This window comes from Oryzias melastigma, linkage group LG6 (assembly GCF_002922805.2).
Source record: "Oryzias melastigma strain HK-1 linkage group LG6, ASM292280v2, whole genome shotgun sequence".
In the NCBI taxonomy this organism is placed as follows: domain Eukaryota; kingdom Metazoa; phylum Chordata; class Actinopteri; order Beloniformes; family Adrianichthyidae; genus Oryzias; species Oryzias melastigma.
Window position 1 is genome coordinate 23,317,559 of NC_050517.1, and position 20,108 is coordinate 23,337,666.

At 38.8% G+C, this 20,108-nt stretch overlaps 1 protein-coding gene across 2 annotated transcripts in view; it reads left to right on the forward strand.

Moving 5' to 3' along the window:
• Positions 1–20,108, forward strand: part of itpr2 (inositol 1,4,5-trisphosphate receptor, type 2) — a 66,249-nt gene that overhangs the window by 43,220 nt on the left and 2,921 nt on the right. For both annotated transcript variants that reach the window (XM_024281735.2, XM_024281737.2), the window contains exons 50-56: positions 7–171; positions 246–429; positions 2,075–2,152; positions 2,930–3,051; positions 3,331–3,496; positions 3,575–3,735; positions 19,102–19,263. In XM_024281735.2, the coding sequence (XP_024137503.1) occupies positions 7–171; positions 246–429; positions 2,075–2,152; positions 2,930–3,051; positions 3,331–3,496; positions 3,575–3,735; positions 19,102–19,263 (1,038 nt within the window). The remainder of the gene's footprint in view (positions 1–6; positions 172–245; positions 430–2,074; positions 2,153–2,929; positions 3,052–3,330; positions 3,497–3,574; positions 3,736–19,101; positions 19,264–20,108) is intronic.

The following is a 20,108-nucleotide window of genomic DNA, read 5'->3' on the forward strand; positions in this document are numbered from 1 at the left end:
TTTTAGCTTTTCAACAAATTAGTCTTCCTGGCCAGTTTTGTGGGCAATCAGGGCACATTCACGCGAGGCTACAAAGCAGTCGTGATGGACATGCTCTTTGTCTATCACTTGGCTTACGCCATCATCTGTGTCTTGGGTCTCTTTGTTCACGAGTTTTTCTACAGCTTTTTGGTAAGATCCCTTCATCCTTAAATAGAGAATAAAGATGGTTTTCCTCTGTACTCACGAGAGTCTTCCCCTTGCAGCTGTTTGACCTGGTGTCCAGGGAGGAAACTCTCCTGAACGTGATCAAGAGTGTTACAAGGAATGGCCGCTCCATCTTCTTGACTGCTGTTCTCGCCATCTTCCTCGTCTACTTCTTCTCAATCATCGGCTTCCTCTTCCTCAAGGATGACTTCAGAATGGAGGTGGATCATTTACCTTTGCCAGGTCAGAATCTCCAAATTTTGACTTTTTTTAAAAATCTCTCCCTGTTTTTTTCTTTCTTCTTCTGTGGCTTTTTGTCTGGAGTGAGAAGGTCTTGAATCCCAAGAAAACACGGTTCCTCAACTGTCAAAAAGTTTTTATTCACCTCTTTAAGTGGTGGCATCATAGTGTTTCACTGTAAAGTTTGTTAAATTAGTCTACTCAATAGTTTAAAATATAATTAAATAGAATATGAGAGCAGCTCTTTGAATTTGATGATGTTTTCTTCTGTTGGTTGATTTCTGCTTTAGTTCCATCCTTGATGACAAACTATGCATAAAGACTTCAGACCTTAAGTTGAAATTAGATTGTACTAACGACAGACTTTAAAAGACCCCACACATAATGAATACTTACAAAAGTAAACTCTAAAATAAATTTGATGCTTAGCTCTGCAGTGAGGAAACAGTATTTTGGGAATCTCTTCATACCAGGAGCCAACTCAGCCACAGAGACATCGCCACAGTGCCCACCTAGACTGGGACAACAATGCATCAGTGCTCAGTAGAAAAAAAGAAGCAGCCCCTTCCTGCGCTTCCAGTGTGAATACCATATGCTGAAATAACATTCAAGAAAGAGTTTGGAGCGTTCAAGAGTGTACGCTTGGTGCGTTTAAAGGTTTGCCACTGGTGCATTCGACAGTGTGTGTTTGATGCTTATGGGAGTGCGTGTTTAGTGCATTAGACGGTGTGCTTGGTACAATGGAGAGTGCGTGCTCGGTGCATTTGAAAATGTGCGTTTGACGTGTTAGAGAGTGCGCTTTTGAAAGAGCTTGTTTGGGACGTTCGAGAATGTGCGTTTGGCGTGTTCGAGAATGTGCGTTTGGCGTGTTCAAGATCGTTTTTCACATGCTTGATGTGAACATACCTTGAGTTGTTGCCATTTTAACATGAGAACATGATTGTGTTGAGATCTGTTCTGTTTTCTTTGTAGTTTCTGAGTTTCCAGTGAGATGATGCCATTTATTTTAATGTGCAGATTCTCACTGACTCATCCTCATCTGTGGGAATATAAAATGCTCACATATTTATATACAGTAAACCTGTGCACACACAGTGTATCCCAAGACACATGTTTGTGTGAACGCTGTGGAGAGTGTGGGCGTGTTAATGAGCCGTGGCCCTGACAGTCAGGAAGACATCCTGCTTGCACATGTGCACCTGTTGCATAACCTTGTGGCTGCGACGCTCTGTGTTTTGCTGAATAGAGCCACGGTGGGTTATATAACCGGCTGGGCTCATGATTTTCTATACGTTAGCAGAGGGATGAATGGATGTACAGTCTGGGCTTCATCAAAGCCACGCCGCCGCTCTGTGACTGACAAAAATGCCTGGACTCCCTCCTCTAATCTGACTGTCATGACCCAGGTGTAAAGTGCTTTTTCATCCCGTCAGCATGAACTGGCCACACGGTTGCAGCTTTGTCATGCAGGGTTTTGCCTGTGTTCTAATGATTTTTGTGCTTAACCACCCACCCAACAGCTGTTGCTTTAGTTTACATAATGTCTAACAATATCTTTCTATGGATTTTCCCCGTGCTGATCAGAAATAACCGTTCAAAGACATCAGAGCGGAAATGACTTTAATCATTAAATCGTTTCTTTTTATAGGAAGGAGGAGTGGAATAATTGACGGGGATACATGTATGAAAGACTCTTGCCCCGTGTCCCCCTCTGCCCCACCGGACGGTAAGTTTCATGGTCACTTTTGAAGTTTTGAGATGTTTTTTTTTTTTTCCTGATCAGAGTTAGAGGTGTGCGTGACCTTTGCAGCAGCACCTCCCTGACATGTTACTCACAAGCCCTTGTGTTACACAAACTGAGGAAACTCGATGAAACAAAGGGTGGAGGGGGGTGGGGGTGACTCACGCTCCTGGATCTGTAACATCACCTGCTCCAGGGGGGGGCTCGCACGTGACGCGATCACCTCCGTGTCCTTCATCTTCTTTCGTCGCGTAAACATATTTATGAGTTTATTCAAATACTCCGGTGAGGGGATTGGGTGAAGGCGAGCCGTCATCAGTGACTCATCACAGGAAGCAAAGTGGAAGTTTGATGTTTGGAGTGTGTCAGCTGGGGAAAGATCAACGAGGGGGTGCTGTAGTTTATAGTTTTTTCAAAATTAGATTTGCACTCGCATGGAATGATGGCTCATTTCCTGGATGATAACGGTCTGTTGAGATGAAGTGTGTTCAAAAACATTGTCACACACAACAACAGTGTGTCTACAGGAACCTGAAGCTGATGCAATTTGTATTTTTCACGTTTGACGACATGAATTCCGTTTCAGGAGCCTGAATTAGCAGTAAAAATATATTTAAAATTGACTTTCTTTGCATCAATATTCTACAATTTTACTTTTACCACTCATCACATTTATATTTTTGGTGATATAATCAAATAATTTAATCTTTAGATTTGTATTTCTTCTCATCATCATGCTTAGTTCTGCTTGTTTCTTCTCAGATGAGGATGACAGGATGGAGCGGGTGTGTGACACTCTGCTTATGTGCATAATCACTGTGCTGAATCAAGGATTACGTAACGGAGGAGGTGTGGGAGATATTCTCAGGAGACCCTCAAAGGAGGTGAGGAGGCCCTTTGAAACTTGTGGTTAATGTGATGTCTTTCAGGGTGTTCTTAGAATTGAACTATCCCAACAAGGATTGCAAAACATAGGACTTACAATATTCTTTCTCTCGTTGCTTTGCCCCACCCTCAGTATTCCTGGCCAATGACTGAAGAGATCTTTAGTCACATGGTTTTGTTTACAAGCTTTGATTTGAAACAGAAAAAGTCTGAATACAGAGCAAACACAAGTTTCAGGAGTCGGTTGATCTGAGACATTTGTGACCCTTTTGTTTCAGGAGCCTCTCTTTGCAGCCCGGGTCGTCTACGATCTGCTCTTCTTCTTTGTGGTCATCATCATCGTTCTCAACCTCATATTTGGTGTGATCATCGACACGTTTGCCGACTTGAGGAGTGAGAAGCAGAGGAAGGAGGAGATCCTGAAAACGACCTGCTTCATCTGTGGTGTGTACAGCTTTGTGGGTTCTACCAGGCCCCTTGAGAAAAGTTCTGTAGGATTCTTTCTAAATCATCTTCTTGCAGGGTTGGAGAGGGACAAATTTGACAACAAGACGGTAACCTTTGAGGAGCACATCAAATCTGAGCACAACATGTGGCACTACCTTTACTTCCTGGTTCTGGTGAGGGTGAAGGACCCGACTGAGTACACCGGCCCTGAGAGCTATGTGGCCCAGATGATTGCAGTGAGTACATGTTACAGAGGTTTGAGAAAATACCCTCTTTGGTGCATCTATTATTCAATGACTCTGAAAATTCATTTTAGTGTACTGGATGGTGGTCTAATTGGTGTGTTTGCTATTTTGTAGGGATGTCCAAATCTACAATTTCAAAATTGATTGTCCTAGAAATTTTCCCAGACATCTCTGCAAAAAACCAGTGTGCATTAATGCTAATTAGATTGGCAAATATAGACCAGATTTGAACAGTTTTTGTAGGAAAAAAGAATTTAATGTCTTATTGTACAACCATCTACGTTATCATCATCAGAACGCAGAAAATGTTTCGCAAATTGTTTTTACTTTGGAAAATCAATGACATTTTTAAAAAAAAAGTATTAAGCATAGTGACCGATTTTACTTTTAACCTTCTGGAACCGATGAACGCCCTCAGGCGTCCTGCCGTGCAGCTGTGATATCAACGTGATAAAACTCCGTCTAAAATGAACTTGAACTTTTTTTATGTTCTCTAACTTATATTTTATTGAATTAAAGGGAAAATATGGTCCTAATTTGTATTTTTTTGTACAATATCAATCTGTTATTTTAATAAATGAGGCGGAAGACGAAATTTGATCTGATGGTTGCAAGGCAGGACAGCGGTGGAGGGGCGGAGCACAATGGAGCTGTCCCCTATTAGAAATCCCACAAGGAGGAGACCAATAATAGTTTTATTTTGTCATGGGGTCCGACATGAGTTTACTACAACAACAACCATTGACATTGTCGAAAAACCGCAGAAACTTTTCTGCGAAAGTCCCGCCCGCCGCTGTTACGAGAGGCAAGCAAGAGAGTAGACAGACACGCCCTCACCTGTGCAGAGTTCCACCCGAGCAGACCTGAAATCCAGCTGGATTTCCAGCTGGACATCTTTTGTATTCCTCACAAACACAACAAGGAAAATGTATGGAAAAAAAAGAAAAGGAAAAAAAATTGAATTCCAGGAAAAATGTCAAATGGACAGCAGTGCTCCTAGGAAAGAAATTCTTATTTTTTGGGCTGCCTGGGAGCTGAATCTGTTATACAGATTACTGTCTGTATAACAGCATAAGAAAGGTCACATCATTGACCTGTGAGGTCTGTGATGTACCTCTACGAACAGAAACTGTTCATATGTGGCCCAAATTAGGAATCTGGGGATTTTGCCTGGAATTGTTTTTGCTATTTTCATTCAAAAATGTGTTGATTAGTTTGTTGACTTCATTCATTTTCCTTTTTTTTTTTTAAATTACACCTAAACCTTCATTCTATGTTGTAAAAAGAGTTCGTTAAACATTTATAGGGTTTCTACCAAAGAAATGAATCCCATATTTCAAGACGGAATTTTCCGTTTTTGCTTGATTTTATGTCTAGTGTGTGAATACAACATGGAAAAATGACAAAATAAAGGTACTATCACACAGGAGAGGTTGTACTGATGAAAATGAAACCAAATAAGCATCCATGTAGTCTTTCAAATTGAAAATACGGAGGTAAATTCAAAACAAAAACTGAGTTTTCGGTTCCAGAGGGTTCAAATCCAGGGCACTAGATAGTCCTTCTCTTTCTCATTACGGAAGTGGGGCTGGAATTTGGATTTATATTTTAAATGTTAAGCTGGAGTCGGTAAACGGACACACAGATGTCTCAATGCTGGACTCTTAAGGTTACTCCTCAGGTAGCACACTTGCACATCATTCTGCAGGAGCGTGATCCTCTAAAGCAGGCGAACAATCAAAAAGCCAGACGCAGCCTCCAGGCCTGTGCCAGGCATCCCAATTTACCCTCCTTCCCCCCTTTTTCACTGCAGGAGATAGACATGTTTCTGTTCCCAGCTAGTCCTCACCATGCTGAGCTGCTAACCTGCAGAGACACAGCACAGTTAAATAGTAATTAAACCCAGTCCAGCGCCATTATCATCAATGCACCAAGCTGCTACATGGGCACACAGGCGAGGAGCTGAGGGACGGGGGGGTGACGACAGGTGTCTCTGTTGGGCTAATGGATGCAAACGAAGGCTGGGAGCACAACGGCACATCTTTAGATTAACATTCAGCTGCGGTGGGAATTGGAATGACGGCTTTATAACAAACAAGTTGCATAACAAACGGGTGACATGCGCTGAATTAAAATGCACAGCAGGTCTTCCAGCGGTTCGGCTCTCTGATGCCTGCCGGAGATGTTCCTGGGGTAAGAAGGCAATGATGAGTCAGGAATCCATGTTAAAGGCTGCGAAGCTGAGACGGACACTCGAGGGAAAACATCTGCATGTTTATGCTGGGGATCCAGTTGATTATATTTCACAATAGATTTCTGATTCAATGCCATTAAATAATTAATTCATTTGTCAAATATCTATTCTAAAGCCAGTTTTCTTCAGTTATAAGACCACTTTTTCAACTAAAACTGGACAAAAATGGAAGTTTTTAAAATAAAACTGTAAATTCTTACATTTAAAACTGCCAAAACTTTTGTTTTTTTTTTAAAGCATCTTAAAAGCAATTAATTGAATTTAAAATATGTATATTAAAAAGCCTTTAAAAAGTACTGAATTTTAATATTCAATAATTGTGCTACTCGAGACTTCTCTGTTTTACAAGACATGTAAAAAAAATTGTTAATTTTTTTTACAGCAATTATTTTTGATCAAATGATGTAAATAAACAGTTGTTTTGCACCGATACGCTGAATGTCTATCGCGCTAAAACATCACGGCACAAATAACAAGATAAAAAGCTACAGTTTTGATCATAAAATGGGAATAAATAACTAAAATGGGAAATAGATTCAGAGATTAGTCTTCATTTTTTACATGTATGGTATGAAAAAGTCTTAAATATAACATGAAGAACTATACAAACATCAAGGAAAAATGCTATAAGCAAAAATCCATTCACAGACTTGAATAATTTGAAGATCCACTCCAATTAAAATCCTGTTTTACGTGTCTAACATGTTCTTGTAGCATTTTTCTAATGATGGAGGACACATGTAAAGAAAATGAACCTTCAAATTGCATTTATTTCTTTATTCAAACCATTGTGAATCAAGAGAAGACAAAAAATGTGTGAAGCAGTGACACACAGTCAGGAGACCACAAGTATTTCTAATTAAAAGTTCATTGAGAATGCTTTTAAGGTAGTAATAATAAGGTGATCGGGGTGGAACTTTGATGATTTCATGTTTTCAATTGAAAAAAAATGATAGATTAAACAAAAAAAGTAAAAATATGCTGTGTATTTTAAAAAAATCATAATCAATAATGGAGTTCTTTATTATACCTAAATTAAAAATACTATTGACCTGCAGTGCATTTGAGCCAACCGATATTTCTTAACTTTATTAGGGTCAGCATTTAATGAAGGCCTATGAGCTCTTTATTAGAAGCTTAAAACACATTTAAACTGCAAATTTCACTAGTTTGACATTTAGAAGATTGAGTAAGAATAATCTTTCTTTTTATTTCTCTTTAATCTATGTTTAAAATGCACATTACTGACAGGTACATACATCTGGTTACAGGTAAATGTTGTGTTTATCCTCCTATAACTTCTGTAGCTCCTGTTGCTCTCCTACTGAGATGCATGTTGGTCAGAATAATTGTTGAAGACTTTTAAGGACTCAGTATTGTTGGCTATGAGATATGTGGAGGATCATGTAGGGACAAAGAGGCTGTTTGTTATGATTTCACATGCTTCTGGACAAATGACATGTGACAGCGTATCTTTAAGTGCATTTAAAAATACATCACGTTTTCAGAGGGGTTTGGAGTCGTAACGAGAGACGACAAGGCCCGTTCAGACGACTCGCGGAGGAGCGATTAAAAGGGTGCTCTGTTTTTGCTGATTTTGTTTTTAATGTTTTTATTCATGGGTGCAATATTAAAAGCAGTCCTTTGAGACGAGCGTGGCCACACCTGCGAGCTATAGCGGAGACTTTCTGTTCTGCTGCTGCAACTCACTACGCATGACTTCCATTCACGCAGAAATCTTTGTTCATTTTTTTATTTTTAATTTTAAGTCATGAAAGTAGTGATGGAGTTATCCATCATCATCTTGACAACAAATACTTAATGGGAGCAAGTAAATCTGAGCTTATGACTAAAGCTACAAGCACACAATTATATACAACAAAACCAGCCGGTGTAGGTACCATATGTGTTCGGCCAGCAAGATCAGTACAGGGGGTTGCGACTAGTGATGATGTCACATTATGGTAAGGCAAAGTACTTCGTGTCTGCTCGGGCTATTATTTATTATTTTTGCATTGACATCTCCTTCACTAATGTCTGCTCTCCAGTATTTTTATGTCACTGGACATGGTGAGCGCTGCATGTTCAAGCTGGGCTTCCTCCGGTCCGTCCGATCCAAAAAAAAGTTTGAAACTGATTTGCACGTATTTAAAAAATTACGTTTTAAAAAAATATATGCGACCGACAACAAAATTTAGCCTTGAATGCACTTAAAATTTGTGCAAGCAATGCAGAAATCTGCATCTTATTACGTGAGATCAACATTAATTTCCATCAGTTTTTGTGCTGGTCGCACGTAAATACTTGCAAATAAAATCAGCCAAGCTTTAAAAACATTAAACATTAATAAATATATTCTTATACACCGACGATGAATCAGACTAGCATGCTAGTCGCTAGCACTCACTTTAGCTCACACTTCACACTTCCCAGCCTGATTCCTCTCGATCGGATTATTTTGTTGTCATAATTTTTGGAGTTGATTGCAAAACATTGCGTCCCTTTTTGTGATTCTTTCCGTACCCGTTCAGGAAGACTCATTGTATAGTATTGCCACATGTGTCACATCTTATGTCACGTAATGGTGGTCCAATGGTCCGGACCAATCGCCCTCTTACTTTTTTTTGCTGCAAAACTAGCATTTAGGTCACCCAGCTGCGGCATTTTAGCATAGAAAGGATACAACCACAACAAAATGTAAAAGATAAATTGCTGATTATTAATAGACGGAAAAAATTAACGATGCCAGAAACATAGACGGAAGAGATGAATAAAGAAATTTAAGATCAAGGGTAAAGGTGAGCTACGGTGTGGGAATGTAGAATGTAGAAGAAGAGAGTTTTGTATAGGGAATATGCTGTAAGAAGACGGGAATAAACAGAGATGGTAAATAGGTTTGGATGAATGAATGAGAGAGGAGGCAATTAAAGGAGGAATGGAAGGAATTTCTAATGGGGGAGGTTAAAAGAAGTGTTGCCAGATGCTTGATCTGGGCTTGTATAAACCTGTCAGGTGATGAGAGAAGGTCATCTAGTGGTCAGCGAGTTCATCATATTAATAACACCAACGTGTCTGAATTTGATCAGAAATATTGACTAAATATTTATATATATATTTGGTTTTCTCAAAAAGAAAGTTTTCCTTTTCACTGGTCCCCCTTGTGTTCCTTCATGTGAAATGAAAACCTTTTCAATTTTTAATCACAGTGCAGTGGACTTCTGCTTTTCTGCCAAAACTTTGGACTCTGAAATAAACTTGAATCACTTTTTTTTTCCAAGATACACAAACTTATTGTTTTTGAACAGGCAGAAAGAGATGCTTCTTTTTCCATTCTTATAACCAGGATATATTCACTCACCGGACACTTTATTAAGAACCCCTCTCCAGCTCTTGTTACCACAAATTTCTAATCGGCAAATCACATGACAGCAACTCGATGCATTTAGGTATGTAGACATGATCAAGATGATCTGCTGCAGTTCAAATCGAGCATCTGAAAGGGGATTTATGTTACCATGAAAATGTTTTTTGGTCTGATGAGTCTTGATTTCAGCTGTGACATTCGGATGGTAGGGTCAGAATTTGGCATGAAATCGTGGATTCATTTTGTCTTGTATCTACGGTTCAGGCTGGTGGTGGAGGTGTGATGGTGTGGGCTATATTTCCTTGGCACACTTTGGGCCCCGCAGCACCAACTGAGCACTGTTACATCACCACAGTCTACCTGAGTATTGTTGCTGACCCAACACGTTCACACTCCCAACTCATCATAGTTGGACGTATGGTTCGGGTCCCCTCCACATTGCTTTTGACGTTTTGGATGTCCCCAACTTGTCTTTTTTTTGTGCTGGCTGTTCCCATTAAATCAAAGGTCCCCAACCTGCGGGGCACGAACCAGTACCGGTCTGAGGGACCCTTGTTACTGGGCCACAGACGCTCATCATGGGCCCCTAATCCTGACACGGACCGGATAAGTACCGGTACCTTTACCCTGTACTAGTTCGATGTCCGTTACTCCATCCGGGGACCTGTGAATTAATGAGAACAGCTAGCACATCAAGAAATGATGAGTTGGGAAATTCCAAAACGTCAAAAGTGAGACCCCAGAGGAGGCCCAAACCATACGTCCATATATGATGAGTTGGGAGTGGGAATGTGTAGGCTGACCATGTCCATCACTTTTTGAACTCTGTGAATCCATCTTCTGATGGCTGCTTCCAGCAGGTTAATGCACCATGTCAATACGCCGGAATCATCTCAGACTGGTTTCTTGAACAAGACTCCACAGACACCAGATCTCAACCCAATAGATCACCTTTGGGATGTGGTGGAACAGGAGATTGGCATCATGGATGTGTGGGTGATAAATTTGCAGCAACTGTGTGATCCTATCCTATCAATATGGACCAAACTCTCTGAGGTATGGTTCCAGTACCTTGTTGAATTGATGCCACCAAGGATTGTAGGCAAAAGGGGGTCCAAGTAAGGTGTACCTAATAAAGTGTATATCAAAAATCATGTCAAATTGGGGATTGTTTCAAAAATTAATTCAAAGCTAAAGTGTAAAATCTCCAGACTAGTTGCTTTAGGTTTTCTTTCTGTAGGTCCTGCAGTTTAAAATAACAGCAATACTAAGCTGAGAACTCATGCAGCAGGGCTTCACTCTCAGTGTGAGGCAGTGTTGCATTTTCTTTAGCTGCACAGACTCCGCTGAGTTGAAAAGTAGGCCTTGATACTTGTCTCTGCAGCAGCATGGCCTCTTTTGTTTCCTCCACAGCTCCGACTGAACTTCCACTTGTCCTTTCTGGGTTCACATCCTTTTAAATCTCAATTTTCCTTTAAAAGAAAAAAAAATGAAGTTGTTTGGGATAAATCTGTGACACAGAACAAAATTCTTCCCTCCTTGTGTTGGGAAAACATCTGAAACCTGATGACCTCCAGGGCACACTCACAGCTTCTGTCTCTCGCCGACTGCATCTGCTCGTGAAGGATGCAGGCGAACGAGTCGGCTCGCGTTACACCGAGTGTCTGTTCCGCCGGTGTGCCGTGCATGTGAATGTGAGTCAGTGTGCGGGTGTTTGTGTGCCAAACTATGACAGCGACTGCAGGCCCAGCAGGTACTGCAGCAGCCACAGCGCTCTTACATAACCCATCTCAAGTGGCCTGCTAATAGCTCAGCCCTGTCAGGCACGTGCTCTCCTGCTCCTCTCTGTCACTTTCTCTGTCTCCTTCTCCTCGCCACAATCACCTTAAAACATTCACATCATGTCGCGCAGGTTGTTTGTAACAAAAGCTGCAGCTTAGCAGAATAAGTCCTGGATTTGTGACAGAAGAAGGTCAGATAGTTGTATTTTTTCCACTTTAAATACATTAAGACTCAATGCTTTCACTCAGTCTGAATGGTGTAGAAGTCAGCAGATTTTTACTGAGCATTAAAATGTTTAATTTTAGATTGTAAGGTTTGAGAAAAACTTTAAAATGACTTCATAAGCTCAAATTGTTAAAATGACTCGGGTTTGACAGTTTTCCTAGTTTTTCTGGTAAAGTTACAAATATATATTAAAAAAAATAACTCTAAAATTGTTAAATATACACAAGTCCTCTGGACTTTGTCTTCCAGACACTAAGCTTTCCATATGTGGACTTTAACAGTAAGATTTTAGTATCAAACATGGTGTGTAGAAGCAGAGATTCAGCTTCAGTTTCAGTGAAGATTTTGATGCTCTTTTGCATCTTTGTGTCTGGAACAGTTGCTGAGAAACCATTTCCATCTCTGTCAAGAATGTGCCCTTTTTTTTTTTTTTTAAAGACCCACTCCAAGGAAAATTATGTTTTTTGGTGTTTTTAACACTTTTTTTTTCTCATACTTGATTACATATATATAAAGAAATTAAGTTTCATTTTCTATTTCTGAGTATTTCTTTATTCAAATCCAATTTATTCAAGCCCGTTGCAGTGACAAAGTCCTTTTACTTCGAATCCAAATAGGGGTGTGTATTGGCAAGAGTTGCACAATACGATACATATCCCGATACGTGTCTCGCTATACTATCGCGATACATCCCAAGACTGTACCAGAACAAATTTTCACTTTTTTTTTAAGAATATGACTTTTAAAATAACCTCAACCTTAATATTAAAATGTCTTTGTACTAAAATGGTAAAATTCATTATATTTAATGATCACATTAAACACTGAAACTGCATCTTATATACAAGTTTCTTTTAGAGGGTCAGTGTGCTGCCAACTAGTTGTCGGAGGTTTAGGTGGGAAACAAAAACAAAATGCTAAAGGAACCTCATAAATATTTAATTAAATATCGTCTTGCCCGCATTTTAAATCGATACAAGTATCATCAAGGAAATTATCCCAACATATCAAATCGATTTTTCACTACACCTCTAACTCTGATGGATCCACTTCCAGATGACCAAGATGTGATGAGATATTTTTTCATTTTTGGCAAAAAAATTGCATAAATATAATTAAAAAATCACTGATGACGTTTTTACAATAGATCAAAAGATGATTGGATTTGGAGCCACTGTCTTTCAGGTCAGGTGTACTCCTAAGTCATGGCCTGATGTCATGCCTGTTGTGTTTTAAAATGACCAGAAAGGTTGTCTGTGATGAAGATCCTTTTCAGACGCATCATTTTTCCCTCCCCTTCCAGCAGCTCCTTGGGTTGTGTTCATGTGGTCCTTTTGTTTGTTGGTTTCTTCTGAGTTTGTACATAGGTTCTGCTCAGAGCTCCAATGTTATAGCATATCTCTTGAACAGGTGGGTGGTGGGAGTCAAACATGAGATGATGGTTGGTGTGAGTGGGTTTTCAGTGCACCTCAACGTTCAGATTCCTGCCTTCCTGTCTTGTACAGAACAGTCAAAGACAGGTCCTCCACGTTTTCCTGAGTGAACAGAGCGACTCCTTCCACTTCCCATGTGTCATTCAACCAGTGTGTGGGTGAAGGATGTCAGGGCTCAGTTTTCTACTCTTTATATACGAATTGGCCACCAAGGGGGACACTGCTGATCCCATGGTGCAACAGGGTTTTTGCTGTAGAATTTCCCTTGAAACTAGAAGTAGGTGGGCAGACGTCCAGCAAAACCTGTAAATGTTTCCTGCTGTTTGCCTGGTTCTTTTAGGCATAATTATGTGGAAAAACATTTTTATTCTAGCACACGCTTTAAGGACACTCCTGGTGTCTTTAAATGTTGAATATCCCTGCAGTGCACAAAGAGTTTCCGTACTAACATCTAAGTAACGTGGAAATAAAGAATAGAGGAGCACAAACTTAAATTTTTAACATGTTCTTGTTGCATTTTTCTCATAATGGAGAACATATATAAAGAAAATTAATCTCAAAATTTCATTTTTAAGTATTTCTTTATTCAAATTGTTGTGAATCAGGAGCAGATGACAAAATGCTGTTTGAAAAAGAGCTTATTTGTAGTAAAGCTCTCTGCTTAGAGCTCTCAGAAACGGGAATGGGAAGGGGGGCGGGGTTGCTCCATAGCAACAATCCCACTTACAATTCGAGGGGAGAAATTCCAATGAACTACTGCCGCTCTGCAGGAACTACGTTGTAGAAAATGACACTTTTTTTGGCTAAAAAAACAACATAATCATAACTAAAAGACCACTGGGAACGCATTTAAAATAGATCAAATGTTTATCTGAGGCAGTCTTTAAATAAAAAAAAATCTCAAATATTACAATATTTAAGTAGGATTTATTTGTGAAAAGATGCATTATTTTTTTTAAGGCTTAGGTTTTTGGGGGCTAATTTAGAACAAGTCTGACTGGATTAAATCCTGATTGATTCAGACTGTGCAGCACCCACAAGAAGACTGCACAGTCTAGTGACGAGCAACAAGACATTGGTGGTCTGTTTCAGATTTTGTACAGTCACAGTCAAACATCATCAGCAGTGATGCCAGAATCAGGGAGTGGATGTCAGGCAGGATAATCACATTTTAAAAAAAAATAGTTTAGTTGTAGTCCATCAGTTATGGACAACCTAAAATCATTATGGTCGTCACCGATAGGCTCGTCTCACAGAGCCATCGTTGTGTTTTTTTGAGAGGAGGGAGATCATTCTTTTAGTGTTGATGCCAAAGGCCTCAATTGGTCAAACATTTTTTCGACAATAAATTTTCAGTCTAATTTTATCAGAATCAAATCATATTTGTGTGGTCGTTTTAGTCAGTTTTGGAATCTGTGGTGAAAATTGATTTAAAGATGGGGAGTAAAAGAGCTTTTACTTTGGGAATCTGAGTGTAATGGACATGTGAATCGAAAAGATTTTGATCAAAACTACAAGATTATTTTTTTATGAATGCTGTCTTTACTGCATCATTACATTTACAAAAATAATTTCAATCATTGTTTAATGCATTCTAAAAGCATTCTCTGTGTTTTTTATTTTTATCTTTTTATTATGATGTTGCTATTTGTAGCCAAAATGATTAAGACTTGCGACGTTTTTTAGAACAAAGTTTCTGCAGAGCAGTAGGAGTTCATCAGAGCTGTAGGAGGGACATTTCCTGTCATCCCTTTGTTTACATGCTCTCTTGTTAGCCTACAGCCCCTCACATATTGGAGCTTAGAGCCAGGTGTCAACAAGGGCAACGAAGATGTACATGGATCTACGGAATGGAGAGGAGCAGCCCATCGATTGTAGAGTTTACGTCACAACTACTTTTTCCAATGGGATTTTTTTTTTCATTTGGTCCTGATTCACAACAACTTGCAAAAAAAATGTATAAATTACCTCCATCATGAGATAAAGGCCACAAGAACACATTAAAAACATCAAAAACTAAATTTTTAGGTGGAATAGGTCTTTAATTTACATTTAAAGGAAACAAAACAATGAAAAAATTATGACTACCGTATTTTCCGGACTATAAGTCGCGGTTTTTTTCATAGATTGAATGTCCCTGCGACTTATACTCCAGTGCGACTTATATACGAATTTTTAATGAGATGAGATATGGACCGTAAGTCTAGAGTGCCCTCTTATGGTGATCTATGCAATTACTTTATTTACTTTAGTTATTCAGACGTGACACAGAGGACGAAGAATTTAACGGATTTAGTGATATGGAGTGAGATTGCGTGCAATTAATTACAGTAAAGATACAAAGTTGATGAGTTCTTGAGGCTATAGTTAAATAAAACTGTTATGTTATATAAATGCTACACCTTTTCGTTTATTTCATGATGCTAATATGTGTATATGTGTTGACACATATTCAGCCTGTTTTCTATTAACTTATGAATGTTATAACTTACCTTCCAGGATGTTGTAATATCGTTTTTTTCAACCAGTTTGTAAAATAAATTACTTGAAAAAAATGCGACTTATACTCCAGTGCGACTTATATATGGTTTTTTCTTCTTCATTATGCATTTTTTGGCCCCTGCGACTTATACTCCGGTGCGACTTATAGTCCGAAAAATACGGTAAATGTATTATTTTTGAAAATACATATTTAATTTTAATTAATTCATATTATTATAGTTAGTATAAACTTTTCCTCCCAGGGACGGATGTACTTAAAACTCAACTCTTTTGACCCTGACCCGAGTACAGAACATTTTGGGGAGTCTTGGCTTTTACAGGTGTGTTTAATGTCTATCTGGATTTTCTGCTTTATCCTGCTTTGATGGACATGTGCATCATTTGTAGTCTACCTTTGTTAACAACAAATCAAGCTTTGCAGTTCATCTGTAATGGAGCAAATTGAATAGAAGAATTTGGGTTTTAAAATTGGCCTAAGATAGTCTGTTTTGCCTCCCTAGGAGCTTCTTTTTAATTTATTTAGTGTCTCAAATAGCGATTTCTCAAATGTCCATGCAAGTGCAGCTCTTCTGATTTGAAGATAACGTTTGTATTTGATAGACAGAAACTTTCCAGATTTTTCTTATTTTTTTGCAGTTCTTTGAACTGCGTTTCTCCTGAATTTTAATTTTTTTTTAACAAACAATGAATCCTTTGAGAATGAAGTCAGCAGACTGATCATCACAAAACTGATCATTAGTTTCGGTTGGACACAAAAAATAAAAATTTAGAGAACCATTAAGGACAGACAAATCAGCTTTCAATTTAAAATACAACTGAAATTAGTATGAGGGGAACTTGCAACAAGTGCAGTTTCACATTTTAATGACATTTGAAGTACAGCATGTACTTGTAACATATTCCACTGGCAGTGTAGTATTTATGGAAGTTGTAAATGAGTTTATGTCCTCCAGCAGTGAATAAACAACCACACATCCATGTTATGGAATACATTGAACTCAAATAATTGGCTTAATTTGCATAGCAGCTTGTTTTTTTCCTGGTCATGACTTCACTAATAACTTTATTTACTTAATTTAGAAATATAACTGCAGAAAAGGTAGCCTAAAAACAAGAGTAAAAACACTTATTTTACGAAGAAAAGTACTCAAAAGTAGTTAAATTATCTTTTCATGAAGCAATTCATGTTTATTTAACAGGAAATCTTATACGATATCAAAATGTTGAAACAAGAAGAATTTAAAATGGGAAAAATAAGCTAAAAACTTACTGTAAGATAGAATGACTTCAAATTGAATGTTCTACAGCACTATAATAGATATTCTTTTGCTAGTTCTAAGCAAATGGTTTGGATTTTTTGAAATTTTATGTGTCTAATTGTTGTTCATTTTGATTACAGTGACAAAAACTAGTGTATTAAAGGGAAAGGACTCATTTTAGAACTAAATGTGAACAAAAGGAGAATACGATCCTAGTACAAGATGGCCCATCTTGATAGCACTTATTCTTAGAAACATAAATCTAAATTTTATTTATTAAATGAAGACCATAAATGTCAATATTTATCGAACTTTAAGATAAACTCCTTAAAATTGAACCAAAAATTAAAGAGAAATTTGAGTTTTTTTAGTCTTTTGCTCTTCAAGCGCTTCTAAGACAATTAATTTATATTTTTATTCAATGTTTAAATTCGTTTGAAAATAAAAGTAAAAGATTTGAGCACTCACAAACATTAGACACAGCATTTGTAGATGTACCAGTTCCCAATTTTGAAATACTGGTCCACACGCCTCTTTTAAAGTTTTAAATCTTTTCTATGTTTTATCCCTTTTATTGTTCTTAGTGTTTCCTTACTTTTATGGTACTTTTAGTGGTGATTTTATTCTATATGACTGTCTTTTATGCTTCACTAACTTTGTATGGTTGTGTTTAAAGTTGGACTCAAGTCTGTAAATAATTTTCTATCTCGAGGAAAATGTTTGTATTATCTCGGCATGGAGTGAGTGGATTTGCACTAATTTTTCTAATAATTTCCTTATTTCTAGATCGTAGCTTTAAATGACAGAGAATCTTTGACTGTGCTGATTTTGAGAGAAACTTGGAAAGGTGTAGAGAAGGGGTGACCAAATATTTAGCAAAAGGGCCAAATTTGGTGAGATGAAAATGATTGAGGACCAACTATTCAGTCTAACATTCAATTAACTATTTTAATAACATTAAACACAAATAATTAATTAACATTTTATTGCAATTGCTTACTTTTAATTTCTTCACAGAAAATAACTTATATAAATATGTTTCACCAAAATTACTGTCAATATTTTGCAACTTTTCCTCGTTATTTCGTTATAGTTAGCATCTCTGATCTCTATATTGATCCTTGAAAACAGACAATCTCTTGGCATACTTGTCTTGGAATCAGTGGTCCTCAAATGTCAACTTTTCCTTTTTATTTCGAGTTGAAATTTGCTAAGAAGTGTCACAGAATGGCTTAAAGCGTAATTAAGAAAACCACAATCAAGAAATCGTATGCACCATTTTAGAAAATGCTGGCGGGAGCATACTTTATTACTGAATTTATATAAGGAGCCTGCAGGCTGGTGGACATTTGAACGCCCATGGGTCACACTTTGGACATGTCTGGTGTAGAGCAAAGAGAGCAACTTAAAGGAAAACATCTTGAATGTCTAAAAATAATCTTTGCTAGAATGTAATAGTTTGCAGTGTCCTTGAAATGAGTAAAAAGAAAAAAGCTTTTTTTTTTTATTCCCCCCTTCATACATGATGTTTATTGCTATATTTAATGACTCTCCTTCTCCTGTTGATGAATGAGCAGAGGAAGTCCCCTGATAGGTTGCAGCTATTAACGTCTGCTGGCGAAAGGTTGGATGAACTCATATTTTCAGACAAACAAAAACAAAAGCTGTACATCCCTGTCCGCCCGCGGAGAAAAAAAAAAAAAAAAAAAACTTCCCTCTTAAGCTTTCCTCCAGCATCTCTCACTCCCACCAGTCTGGCTTCCTCTGCAGTGCTTTCTTATATAAGAGCAGGTGAGACAACACCTCTCTCCTCCCACTGGGTTGAACGTGCTCCTGGTCAAACTTCACTCTCGGCGCCTTGTGAGAGGTTTTTATCAGTGGAAGTGGCGAAGGAATATTGCTAAAGGTCAGTCTGTCTGAGGAACTGATCTCTGGAACATGTGTGTCGTAAATCCCGCTTGCTCTTTGCACTAGGTGAATTTTCATGCAAATACATCCGCACACACGCCCACACGCGTGCACAAACACCGGCCCTCTTAAGCTCCTTACATAACTCTATAGGTTTGTTTTGTCCGGCGTTTCCTGAAAGCGCCGCTGCAGATGTTTTGCTCTGTCTGCTGCACTGAGGAGAAAAAAAGAAATAAAACGTGCAGCATCACACCTCCAATGTGAGGCCGGTAGACATCAGTGACTCATCCTCACACCGAATGTGTATGTATTTAGCGGGTGAGAACTTAAATGCCAGGTAGTGTTCATTTACCGCATTATTGCTGGCTGCAGTTTCCAGGAGACCGCGGCTCTGCTTGAAGCGAAAGGAAAGTTCAACGTAGAACGGAGAGCCACTTCCATTCTGATGAGATGATCAGTGCCGTCTCCACTCATCGCTTCCTCTCTGTTTACTCTCTTGTGATTGTGAATATCAGTGTTTGTGCCAACAAACCGAACCGCTGCCACCCTGTCTAATTAATCAGCTTTCATTTGACGTTTTTACTCATTTCCCTTTTTCCCACTGACTCCAACGCTTCCTGTCTTTTCCAGGAGAAGAACTTGGAATGGTTTCCTCGTATGAGAGCCATGTCTCTGGTGAGCAACGAAGGGGACAACGAGCAGAATGAGATGCGATCCCTGCAGGAGAAGCTAACCAACACTGTCACTTTGATTTCTCAACTCTCAGCCCAGCTAGCTGAGCTCAAAGAACAGGTAACTTCAGGTCCATTATCAAGCTGTCTAAACTCAAATCTTCCTGTTTTTAAAGACTACTTCTTGTGACCGAAGCCTGAACTCCACCACCTCCACTTTTCACCTACAAATACCAACAGGAGGAGCGAAAAAAAGCTTCAGCAGTATCAGTTTTTACTTGAAATTAATGCAAAAAGACCCTTTATGCTCCTGAACGCACCACGACAGGTGACTATCACGTCGGCAATAAACACGACTGAGAGCCTCTGGCTGTTTGGATGACTAGCTTGCCCGCTGCAGTGTGACTGATCACTCTCATCACCTGCCTCCTCTGCATGTGATCCCAGTCACAGGCCTGTCCTTGTTCCCCCTTCTGCCAGATGTGTGAAAAACAGCTCTGGCTGAGGGTGGATCACACTCCGCCGAACAAAACGGCAACCTCTGCTCACCTCTGCAGCTCAAAATCCCCTCTAACAAGGAAGTAAAGGCACCATTAGGAAGCTATCTATTTTGTTTTTTAAAAATGGTTTAACCTGATGTGTTCCTTGTAATATTTGCTGCAAAATAAAGTGTCAGTGAGGTGTTATTCCCCAAAAATCGACTTGATTTTTGGGGAATAACACCCTCCATGGAAGGAAGAGGTGTTTTGACCTTTTCGTGTCACACCTTTCAAGTTTTGCTGATGCTCACAACTTCTACTGACCTTACCCCACAGGATGTGCATTTCTATGCTGCTTTGTGTGGGTCCTACTCATTCGATTCCATTTAATCGGAAAGAATATTTATTTTGATTTACACAGTCATTTCTGAAGAGAGCAATGAAACCACTACCGGTATGAGGCATCTCTCAGAAACCGCACATTTAC